The following is a 13190-nucleotide window of genomic DNA, read 5'->3' as shown; positions in this document are numbered from 1 at the left end:
ATAACAAAGGTGCAAAATTCTCCATCATGGGCTACTTCTCCCTTCTTTCCCATAGCAACCTGGGATAGGCCCATTCCTGAACTCACTATCTTCTAAGTCTGTCTCCTTCATGAATATAGATGAGAATATAGATGAGGCGTATTCAGTTAGTACCCTTCTGTCCTGGGCCTCCTCCACTGTCAATAGACAATAGACAATAGGTACCGGAGGAGGCCATTCGGCCCTTCGAGCCAGCACCACCATTCAATGTGATCATGGATGATCATTCTCAATCAGTACCCCATTCCTGCCTTCTCCCCATACCCCCTGACTCCGCTATCCTCAAGAGCTCTATCCAGCTCTCTCTTGAATGCATTCAGAGAACTGGCCTCCACTGCCTTCTGAGGCAGAGAATTCCACAGATTCACAACTCTCTGACTGAAAAAGTTTTTCCTCATCTCTGTTCTAAATGGCCTACCCCTTATTCTTAAACTGTGGCCCCTAGTTCTGGACTCCCCCAACATTGGGAACATGTTTCCTGCCTCTAACGTGTCTATCCCCTTAATAATCTTAAATGTTTCGATAAGATCCCCTCTCATCCTTCTAAATTCCAGTGTACACAAGCCAAGTCGCACCAGTCTTTCAACATATGACAGTCCCGCCATTCCGGGAATTAACCCAGTAAACCTACGCTGTAAGCCCTCAATAGCAAGAATATCCTTCCTCAAATTTGGAGACCAAAACTGCAAACAGTACTCCAGGTGTGGTCTCACTAGGGCCCTGTACAACTGCAGAAGGACCTCTTTGCTCTTATTCTCAGTGTGAGGCCACACGCAAATTGGAGGAACAGCACCTCATATTTCGCTTGGGTAGCTTACAACCCAGCAGTATGAACATTGATTTCTCTTAACTTGGAAACCAATGTTATCCCTTTCCATAACAGCCTTGAAACTTAAAGAATTTAGATTGCTGTTCACAAAAATTTCCCCACCTACATATCCACCACCGCCCCAGTTTTGCTTCGTCTTAGGTCGAGCATGACCCCCTTCTCTACTCAAGCAAAGCACAACGTGCTGGAGGAACTTAGCAGGTCAGGTGGCTTCTTCGAAGGGAATGATCAAGCGAGGTTTTAGGTCGGGACCCTTCAGATTCGGTTTTTGTTGAGACTCTGTTCTGACTAGTCTTCTCTACACTTATCTCATAAACCTTTCGGAACCATTTAACAAATTCCACCCCATCTAAGTCCCTTGCACTAAGGCAAATCCAGTCATTATTGGGAAAGTTAATATCCCCTTTACTATAACCCTATATTCTTGCACTATTCTACAAATTTCTTGCATATCTGTTCCTTTAATTTCCACTGTTAACGTGAAGGCCTATAGTCTAACCCCAGAAAAGTGATGGCCCCTCTTTCAACAATCACCCCAGGATATCCTCTCAAAGTGGTGCCATTATGTCCACCCTAATAACTAGTGCAACTCCTCTTCTTTTGAATCCTCCTCTGTCATGCCTGAAACTTCTATACCCCAGAACATTAAGCTGCCAGTCCTGGCCTTCACTCAACCTTGTTTCAGTGACTGCAATAACATCATAATTCCAAATACTGGTTCATGCTCAAATCTCATCTGACCTACCTGTAAGACCTTGTATATGTAGTTGAGCTTGCCAGACCCTCCCATGCTCCCTAATCTGACTACGCCTGCTCTGCCCACTGGACTTTATTATCTATGTTTGAGTTAAGCTACCGTACATCCCACACCAATGCCAAATTAGTTTACATCCTCCTAAGTAACACGAGCAAACCCCCCTGCAAGGATATTGGTCATCCTCCACTTTAGGTACAACCCGTTACACTTGGCCTAGAAGTTATCCTTAAGGGCCTGTCCCACTTTAGATGATTTTAAGGCGACTGCCGCCAACAGTTCACCGGGTGTCGCGGGCATGATCGTGAGGAATCTTCCAAGAATCGTAGTGGATCTCAGTGCGTCACTGAGAAATCATCCGGAGTGAAATTTCTCGGCGACCGCTGGCTTGTCGCCAGGTATCGTTGCTTATTGCGGGCGCTGTCGCATGCTGTCCCCAGGTTTGCTAGGTTCTCTTAGATGTATTTAGAAGCACATAATATTAAAATAAGTAAAGTCATTTCAAAATACCATAAAATGCAGGTGTTTAACCGATTTATTTACCGTCAAGACATTTGACAGGTAGATTGGAGGCAACAGTTTGACGGTCAGGTAAGCGTGGGAATTTTTGCGATGTTTATGGCCATCAGCCATTACATTTAAAGTGGGCTCCCAACCCAGATATGCAACCCAGAAACCAGATATGCACCTCCCATACATTTTCAAAGAATGCCCACACACCTTTCACAAAAATCCACTTAACCACTTAAAAAAAAATTTTTTTTAATACAGCTATTAGTAAACTGGAAGTAAATCCAGTTTATGCCTTGTTACAGTGAAGCTTGGTGTTTAAGTAACCCATACAAGATGTTATAGTTCAAAACTCTCAAGTACTTACCAACTTGTCAGTGATTTCGGCGAAAATTAGAACGCTGGAGAAGCATTGACAGCGTGGGAATTTTGCGATGTTTCTGAAGACGGTGTAATCTTGACCTGACTCGGCATTGTCGTCGGGTAAAAGAAAATTTCGGCGATCTGCTACGACTTTGACAGTCGCCGGCAGTCTCCAAAAAATCGCCTAGTGAGACAGGCCATTTATGCTCAAAAGCCCTTGCTCCTGTACCAACTCTTTAGCTATGTTCATCTATCCTAATTTTTCAATTTCTACCCACACTAGCACATGACACAGGCTTTGCAGAGCCCCTGCTTTTTTTTTAACCTGCTGCCTTACTCCCTAAACTCATTCTGCAAGGTCTCATCCTCATTCTACCCATGTTGACAGTAGCAGTGTACACTACATCACTGGATGTTTTCCCCCCCACCCTTACAGAATGTTCTCATGCTGCTTTGTTCTATTCCATTGGTCCCTCACTCACATTCTCACACTCCCATGCTTGCATTTATTTGGTCACGTTTATTTATTTGCGTTTATTCCCTAGTGTTTATTTGCTTGCGTTTATTTGCTCGCATTTATATTCTTGTAGTCCTGCATGCTCTTGCTTTCTTTCGCACACTCTTGCTGTCAAGTGTACTCTCGCTCACATTTTCACTCACATTCTCTCGCTCTCGCACTCGTGCCTGTATGTACATGAATGTACACAGTACCCTTACAAAGCCATCAACCTCCAATGCAAAGTTATGTGAAGGACATCAGGCGGACAGACAGAGGCAGGCTGAAAGGCAGAGTGACAGCCTTGTATGATGGCTGTAGTAGATAAACAGAAGCCTGCAAATGAAAGCCTCTCAGAATACCATCATCCACTGTCACAATCCAATTACTGAACAGAATGATAGCAAGATAGAGGCTCCCGCAAATGGAATGATAAAAGTATTGACTGATTTGATTGAATGATTAAAATAATGCAGACATAAAATGAAAAAAGATTGAAGATTGTTACTAAGAAATAGGTGAAGAAGCATGATACTGAAGGCTTGTCAGTTCTGTCTTCACTTCTACACAAGACAAGCATATTTGCTCATCGCTCAATGTTTTCTTTTTTGCAGGTTGCTATTTCTGCAGATGTCAAAGAAGTTCTATTAACTGATGGGAATGAAAAAGCAATCAGAAGTATCCTTTTTTCATGCCTCTCATTTGAAAACAAAAGTTTTTTTTCTGTTGCTTCTAAATGACGAGAGTTGTACTGTATTGCTTTTCAACTTAAGATCAACAGAGTCAGACCTGATGGATTTTTAGAGCTCATGAAGTTAAAAGGGAAATCTAGAAATACAGGAAATTTTAAATTATAAATTAAATCTCTTGCAAATTACATTTGTCACACCCAAAGAGGTGGCTCATTTTCCTCTTCAGGTCTTATTTGATGCTCTCTGCATCTCCCATCAGTTGTGTTCTTCTTTCAGGTATGCTTGTCATTCATCTCCATTAAGCCAAGAATAAATCTGATTCATCTTATGTCGAATAAATTGAGTCACGGATGCTTTTGATGGTAAAGGATGTTGAAGGAATGTTGGCCATAACAAGAGGAGTTGAGTATAGGAGCAAAGAGGTCCTTCTGCAGTTGTACAGGGCCCTAGTGAGACCGCACCTGGAGTACTGTGTGCAGTTTTGGTCTCCAAATTTGAGGAAGGATATTCTTGCTATTGAGGGCATGCAGCTTAGGTTTACTAGGTTAATTCCCGGAATGGCGGGACTGTCATATGTTGAAAGACTGGAGCGACTAGGCTTGTATACACTGGAATTTAGAACGATGAGAGGGGATCTTATCGAAACGTATAAGATTATTAAGGGGTTGGACACGTTAGAGGCAGGAAACATGTTCCCAATGTTGGGGGAGTCCAGAACCAGGGGCCACATTTTAAGAATAAGGGGTAGGCCATTTAGAACGGAGATGAGGAAAAACTTTTTCAGTCAGAGAGTTGTGAATCTGTGGAATTCTCTGCCTCAGAAGGCAGTGGAGGCCAATTCTCTGAATGCATTCAAGAGAGAGCTAGATAGTGCTCTTAAGGATAGCGGAGTCAGGGGGTATGGGGAGAAGGCAGGAACGGGGTACTGATTGAGAATGATCAGCCATGATCACATTGAATGGTGGTGCTAGCTCGAAGGGCCGAATGGCCTACTCCTGCACCTATTGTCTATTGCCAGGGTTATTTTAAATGCAATCATCTTATGGATTGATTAGCAGCAGTTCGGAAGGGAGACGCAGACAACTAATGGGAAAATTGAAAACACACAACAGGTTCAGCAGGTTGGTCTGTGTAATGGAGAAAGATAAATTGAGTTATCAAAAGTTGTGGAACTCAATGTAAAGTCCAGAAAGATGGTGACGCCGCCTAGACCATCACACAAACTAACCTCCCTTCCATTGACTCGGGAACGGTGTCCATTGGCAGGAACGGGGTACTGATTGAGAATGATCAGCCATGATCACATTGAATGGCGGTGCTGGCTCGAAGGGCCGAATGGCCTACTCCTGCACCTATTGTCTATTGTCTAAAGGAGCACAACCTGAAAACGGGAATCTTTCATTCATCTCCATAAGCTAGAAACTTTCCATAAACTCATGTATACTGTTTGCTCTAAACTTCATGCAAGCAACGAATTTCATTGCACCCTGGTGTGTATGACAATAAACTAATGTGAATCTCAGACACATACAATTCACTGGGAGACTTTGCTCAGTGCTACTTCTGGGAATCTTCCTCAGTCTTTCAATCCTGTCTGGGATCGACAGTACTGTGGCCCCACTTCATTTGCCTTCCGTTTGTCGCACGGCAAGTTTCCAGTAGGATTTTCTTCCCTCACGTTGCATCTCCCTTTGAAGTCTCGTCGCTTTTCAGCCATGCTTCCATTCATCACTCCAACTCTGTTAGAATTATTTCATTATTAATAAGTATAATTAGAAGTTTCCAGCTTTTAATTGTTCAGTTCTTTTTATTTGCAATACATTAAACAGGAAAATCCTTTGGTATACAGAAAGTACAGGCCAAACCTTTTACCCACATTCCCCAAACCAGCAGCCAGAGACAACTTCACCTGTGGTAGCGGTGGGAGGGTGTGCCTGTCAAGGCTAGGCCTAATCCGCCACAGCAGGAAATACAATCATAGATAAAACATTTCCCTTTCCAAATAGAACTACATCAAAGCCGTACCATCATTTCTCACAGATGGACGGATGCCAACAAGAAAGATTTCTCCTACTCATGTCCAACATCCACTTCCTTTCTGTAAAAGTGCTCAGGGTTTTCTAAAAGATGTTATCTTAATGCAAGTTGCTATTATAAAGGTAGCACGGCGGGTGGACCTGCTGCCTCACAGCACCAGAGATCGATTCGATCCTGACCTCAGGTGCTGCCTGTGTGGAGCATACATGTCCTCCCTATGACTGTGCAGGTTTCCTCCATGCGCTCTGGTTTCCCCCCACATCCCACAGACATGTGGGTGTGTAGGTTAATTGACAAATTGCCCCTAGTGTATAAGGAGTGGATGGGAAAATTTGGGTGAATAAGTGATCAATGGTCAGCATGGACACAGTGAGCAGATGGGTCAGTTTCCTTGCTGTATCTCTAAAACTAAACTAAACTAAACTAATTGATTGCCGAAAGTGCTGAGTAACTCAGTAGGTCAGGCAGCATCCATGCAGAACAGGGACGCTGTCTGATGAATTATTTACCCATTTGTCGAATATGGATCCAGTGATCACACAGCACTACAAGGTATGGGTGAGAAACATCTAATCAGGCAAAGATATAGAAGACATAAAATGCTGGAATAACTTAGCAGGTCATGCAGCATTTCAGGAGAACATGGAGAGGTGACTTTTCATGTCGGGGACATTCCTCAGGTCCTGACCTGAAACAGCACCTATCCATGTTCTCCAGAGATGCTGCCTGACCCACTGAGTTACTCCATCACTTTGGATCTTCCTTTGCAAAGCAGCATCTGAAATTCCTTGTTTCTACAGGCAAAGATGTAGCCAAGCAACCCAAGACCTGAAATTAGGATGTTAAGTTTGCACTTCAATCTCACACATAGCTTGTTCTTCAGTATGATTAAGCTCAGAATTTATCATTACTTTGAAATGAAATCGACCAAATGAAAATAAATTCTTTTGGTTTCTAAAATGGTAAAAATTGAGTGGAACCAAATAGATATTTAGGAACAGTACAAAATAACTACGTAATTATTAATTAGCATAATTAAAGAATTCCTGGTTTTAATTGTTCAAGGTTTTCTAGAAAATGCATGAAATAGCAAGATCTTCACAAAAATGACACTGTTAATTTTGATTTGTTTCCTTGTTGAATTTGGAACTTTGGCCCATTTTAAAGCATTACATTTCTCGAATGGGAAAAATAGGATGTCTGTGATGGTGGTATAATGTTTCATAAGAATTCGATAAGGAGTTATTCTAACGGTCAACGTTCCATCTGTTCAGTATTTAGGAATATGTGCTCTCTTCGTGAGGTGCATTGAATCTTCACATTGCTGTTCCTCCTGCAGGTGTGTATTGGGCGACTGCAAAGATGCAAGAAATGTTTGCATTGATTTCACCTGATTCCTTGACGATAAATGATTTAATTTCAGACAAGGTTCACAATTACGGCTTCTTGAATGTATTATCCTTGTCTTTGTTTAGAGATACAGCATGGAAACATGGCCACCATGTCCACGCTTTTGCCCACTAAGTCCATGCTGACCATCAACCGCCCAATTACTCTAAATCTTTATTCTCTTGAAATTATCATCAATTCTCCCCAGTTTCTACCACTCACCTACACACAAGGGGCAATTTACAGTGGCCAACTAATCTGCAAACCCGCACATCTATGGGATGTTGGGAAAAATCGGAGCACCCGGAGGAAACCCCAGTTGTCACAGGGTCAACATGCAAGCTCCATACAGACAGCACCAAAGGTCAAACAGACAGCACCAGGATCAAACACGTGTCTCTGGCACCGTGAACAATAAAATGAAGTATTTATCCTTATTAGATAGCATTTTGGTGATACGTGAAGTGATCAAATGCTATGATACATTCCTAAATCATTCTAAACCAGCATATATTTGAGCTAGCAACAATTGAGCCTGTATGGTAGTTTATGGATATTGTGTACTGCAGCTACGTGTGCCCCTGATATGGAGAGTGTATGTTCAGAGCAATAGATGGCATGTGCATATAGAAGTATACTTGTTCTGAAGAAGTTTTAGTCTGAAGAAGGGTTCCAACCCAAAACGTCACTCACCCTTTTCACTGCACCTCGGTACATGTGGCAAAATAACTACACTGAATTCTCCAGAGATGCTGCCTGATCCGATGAGTTACTTCAGCACTTTGATATTTTTTCTTGGATGGATAATCAAGAATCTGTCAATCTCCACCTTAAAAATATCCTTGATTTAGCCTTCACAGCCTTCTGTGGCAACGAATTACCATGCTCTGATTAAAGAAATTCCTCCCCATCTCCTTTCTAAAGTTATGTCCTTTATTCTGAGGTTGTGGCCTCTGGTCTTAGACTCTCCCACTAGTGGAAACATCCTCTCCACGTCCACTCTATCCACGCCTTTCACCAAGAAAATGTTCAGCTTTTGCAGCACTCAGGCATGGCCTGATGTATTGTAATAGTTGCAAATGGAGCTGAATGTTACAAGCACCCTCACCTCTGACATAATGGAGAAAGCATCACTGACAGAGCAAGTGATGATGGCTTAGCCTAAGGTGGACTCTTGAGGAACTCCTGCCTTGGTTTGAATTGATTTGCGTCCAACAGTCACAATGTCAAATGTTCAGAGTCTCATTCAATCTCTGGATTCAGCTCTGTTCGGACCGAGGCTAAAAAAATGTTTTGATGTAAGTTGTTCTGCAAAATTTTAACAGAATATTATTGAACAGATTATTGTTGAGCTATTATTTCATGACATAAAAAACAATGTGACCATCTTTTCACTGTAAATCTTCTATCTGTACATCTATTCTGCACATCAGTCTATTTTCAGACACATGTCGGTTATGCGGCAACTATGGAAATAAAGAGAGTCAATGTTACAGGCCCTTGATACATTGACTTTGTTTCTCATTCCGCAGATATTGCCTGACCTGCTGAGTGTTTTCAGCATCTTCTGTTTTTATTTTGTAGTCCAATCATCTGCAGTTTTTTTAAAAAACGTTCTGAGTATTTAACTATTTTTTGGGCTTGTTTTGGTCATCCCTTCCTTGTGCCCCGTTATGTGATGCCAGTTACATTGCAGAAGGCCCTTTCAATCAGCAAGATCTTGCTGCAATGGGTAGGACTATTTCTACTCACAAGCTCCGATGGGGAAACTAAGGACAAAAAGTTTGAACTTTCTCAGAGATCAGTGGCCCCAGTTTGGGTGACTCATTGTAGGGTCCATTAAGTCATAGAGTGCAGCAACCCACTGTGGCCTCGCCAACTATCTGTTGAAGAAGAGTCTGAAGAAGGGTTCTGACCCAATATCTCACCTATTTTTCTCCAGAGATGCTGCCTGAGCTACTCTCGCATTTTATATCTACCAATTATCAACTACCTATCTGTTTCAATCTCATTTACCACCACTTGAACCAGAGCATACTACCCTTGGCCATTCAAGTGCTTGCCCAGATTCTTCTTCAATGTATTGAGATTTCCTGCCTCAGCCACCTTTCTCCAGACAGCACATTCCAGATTGTAGCCATACTCTCATTGATCCCGCTGAAATCTGAGACACCTCTGTACAGGAAAAAGTCTCTCACCATGTACCTTATCCAGGTCTCTCAGAATTTTGTCTATTTCTATCTGGTTTCTCCCTCATGTTCCTCTGCACCAAGGAAAACAAACCCAACCCCTTCAGCCTCTCCTCATAACAGAAACATTCCTCTCCTCATAACAGAGCCTACGCTTGGCCTCGCCGACATATATATAGAGATATGGACCGAATGCAGGCGAATTAGATTAATTTAGATAGGCACCTTGGTCGGCATGGACGTTGGGCCGTGTCCCATTTCAGTGCTGTATTACATATGAGTCTCCATACTTTCATTTTCTCATTGATTTTTACATGCTTAGTTTTGCTCCTTTGGCAGGGTACTAATGTCCACAGGGAACACATGTGATTTTGACAGTTTAAAACAAATAGTATGGTGCAGGCAGTTTATAATCGAAGATGTAGAATAATTACTGTTCTTCAGTCTAGTATAACATTTCATATTGCAATACAAATATTACAGAAGTTGGAGCATTGGAGAGTGCACATCAAAGAGACAAAAGCACTCGAGAGCCATGGTCTGGGTATCTGCTCCAGTTCATTAGCCAGGACTGCTGATTACTAAAGAAAGACACAAAAAGCTGGAGTAACTCAGCAGGACAGGCAGCATCTCTGGAGAGATGCTGCCTGTCCCGCTGAGTTACTCCAGCTTTTTGTGTCTATCTTCAGTATAAACCAGCATCTGCAGTTCCTTCTTACACATTTCACCTGCTAATTACTAGTTAAGTAATGTAACCACTTTGTTACCATTCCTATTAAAAGCACATTTTTAAAAAAAGTTGGTGAGGAGATTTCATTCACAGCAGTTATCTTCCATATGCACTCTTGTTTCAGGTATTGTAAGAAAATAACTGCAGATGCTGGTACAAATCGAAGATATTTATTTCACAAAATGCTGGAGTAACTCAGCAGGTCAGGCAGCATCTCAGGAGAGAAGGAATGGGTGACGTTTCGGGTCGAGACCCTTCTTCAGACTTATTTCAGGCATTGTGCCTTTGGATTAGAATATTGCAAATGTCATCCCATTACTTAAAAAAAGATGGAAGAGAGAAAGCAATTAACTGAAGTTCTCTACTGGGGAAAATGCCAATATCTTCTTCACTAAGATGTGGTTTAGCAAAAGTGGACTGGATACAGCTACTTAAAGGTAAATTAGTGTCAGAGCAGTGGGAGGAGATAGTGAGGGTTCAGAGGTAATAAGTTCTTACAAAGCAGGAGGATGAAACTCTCCAAAATCTAAAACCTGATGGATGACAAGAAGCAAGCGGGATGGGATAAGGAGGCAACAAAAAAGGAAGCTTATCGGATACTGTGAGCTGACTACTTCAGAAGCCTAGTGACGCATTGAAAGATCAGGGGTGAAATTAAAAGGGAAATTAGTGAAGCTCAGGGAGAAAGTGAAATAAAATCAATTGAAACAAAAAGGTACCTCAAAAACGTGTTTGTAAAAGAAAGATAATTAAAGAAGGAGAAATTAGATTCCAAGAAAGTAACCTGTTTGTGGAGCTGCTAGATGTGGCTATGGTTCTTATTAAATACTTTGCGTTTTCATAAGCGTGGGAGTTGATGCAGTATAATGAGCACAAGTGAAAAATATTGAGGAGATAAACAGAAGGAGAGGAAATGTGAAGGGATTTAGCTTTGCAAGTTGATAAAATGCCAGGTCTGAATGAAATAAATCCCAGGTTATGAAAAGAACCAAAGGAGGAAATAGCAGAAGTCTGACATTCATTTCCACTCCACTCTGGCTGCAGGTGTGGTTCTGAGATGAGCTACATTATTTCTTTTTTTTAAAAAGGAAGAAATGATATGGATATGGTAATGAAAGACCAGTCAGCCTATCGTCAGTAGCGGACAAATTATTTAGAAAAGTCTCTGAGGAATAGTATCAATTATTGCTTTGAAGAGCACAGATCGAGAATGCATTGCCTTATACCCATAGTTCTGACACGTGGATCTTGAAACTAGATGAAGTCCTGGAATTTCTGTGCATGCATAGTAAGCTCCTGAACTTACTGAATGTTTCAACGATGCCAGTTCTTCTGGATTTGTTTAGTTTAATGTAGTTTATTGTCACGTTTACCGAGGTACAGTGAAAAGCTTTTTGTTGTGTGATAAACAGTCAGCGGAAATACTATACATGATTACAATCGAGCCAGCCACAGTTTATGATTGATGATAAAGGGAATAACGTTTAGTGCAAGATAATGTCCGATTAAAGATAGTCCGAGGGTCTCCAGTGAGTAGATAGTAGCTCAGGACCGCTCTCTAATTGTTGATAGGATGGTTCAGTTGCCCGATAACTGCTGGGAAAAAAACTGTACTTGAATCTGGAGATGTGCATTTTCACACTTCTGTACCTCGTGCCTGATGGAGGAGGGGAGAAGAGGTAGTGACCGGGGTGAGATTGGTCCTTGATTATGCTAGTGGCCTTGCCGAGGCAGTGTGAAGTGTAGATGGAGTCAATGCAAGGGAGGTTGTTATGCATTATGCTGGAGAATTGGTGCTCTGCTGTATTGCAGGATCCAAAGCACTCGCTCACATCTGATACACCAAAGAAAATAGCCCAAGTTTGTCCAACTTCTTATGGCTAACACCGTCTAATCCAGGCAGCTTTCTGGTAAACTGCTTCTGCACCCTCTCCAAAGCCTCCACATCCTCTATGTAATGGGGCAACCAGAACTGCACACAATATTCCAAATGAGGCTAAATTGAGGTTTATGAAGCTGTAACATGACATTCTGACTCTTATACTCAATGCCTTGACCAATGAAGGGGAGCATGCCATATGTCTTCCACTCTACTTGCGTAGAACACAAAGTGCTGGAGTAACTCAGCGGGTCGGGCAGCATCTCAGAAGAACATGGATAGGCAATGTTTTGGGTCAAGACCCTTCCTCAGACTATCTACTTGTTTCAGGGAGCTATGGACCTGGATACCCAGTTCCCTCTATACATCAATTCTGTTGAGTCTTGACAATAACTCTGTACTTTCTTATTACGTTCGACTTCCAGAAGTTCAACACCTCACATTTGCTCAGAATTTTAAATATCTCCAACCATTTTGTCTCCCTGATGTGAATGCCAGGTATCTCTCACCCAATCTTGGATCTCTCTCCCTCTTGTGGACTTTTTCTCTTTCATGGTACCAAACCTTACGCTGCTACTGCTGCCTGCCATGGGCGTTTGACGTTAAAGATGCAATCCTTTCTCAGGTAGCGAGCATCATTTTGTCAGAAGCTGCTGTTAAGTAAGTGTGATCTCAGGAGGAAAAGTGTAGGTACCATTTTAGCGCATGCTTCTGGGTGTAAACCACCCTCATGCTTTTTGAAATGCCTTTTTGTAATTTTCACGACTCCTCACCAGAACCAGATTGAACATCTGGGGAAGGGTCTCGAACACAAACGTCACCTATTCCTTTTCTCCAGAGATGCAGCATGATCTGCAGAGTTACTCCAGCTTTTTTTGTCTATCTTTGTTGTAAACCAGCATCTGCAGTTCCTTCCTACACAGTGTCATTGTTTGGTGCCACAGGAAAGTGTGAAATAGCTATGTTAGTCATTGGTATCAGCTTTGTTCAGTATGTGGCTCTGTTGATCACAATCTACTCTAATACTGATAAATTACAATAATCCATCTCTTGGAAGAGATGTTTTCTACCTCTGTTGGTTCATTTATTTAGGTACCTGTAAGGGCTCCCTTGGCTGTTTTTTACCTCCTGCCCAATGTTCTTTGCGAATTAAATTCTTAAACATTTCACATTGTTTCTTCTGAGTTTGGTGAAATCTCAGTGAAATGGCAGTAAGCACCACAGTATGCAGAGAACCTTCTTATCTCTTGAGGGCACATTTTGTGTTAGAAACATAGAAACAT

The 13190-nt window shown here is 41.9% G+C and overlaps 1 protein-coding gene across 1 annotated transcript in view; it reads left to right on the top strand.

Moving 5' to 3' along the window:
- Positions 1 to 13190, top strand: part of camkmt (calmodulin-lysine N-methyltransferase) — a 259217-nt gene that overhangs the window by 195175 nt on the left and 50852 nt on the right. The window contains exon 6 of the mRNA XM_078405833.1: positions 3606 to 3669. Within this exon, the coding sequence (XP_078261959.1) occupies positions 3606 to 3669 (64 nt within the window). The remainder of the gene's footprint in view (positions 1 to 3605; positions 3670 to 13190) is intronic.

Source organism: Rhinoraja longicauda, chromosome 9 (genome assembly GCF_053455715.1).
Source record: "Rhinoraja longicauda isolate Sanriku21f chromosome 9, sRhiLon1.1, whole genome shotgun sequence".
Lineage (NCBI taxonomy): Eukaryota > Metazoa > Chordata > Chondrichthyes > Rajiformes > Arhynchobatidae > Rhinoraja > Rhinoraja longicauda.
Note: the sequence above shows the minus strand (reverse complement) of the source record. Positions and strands in the feature narration are given on the sequence as shown.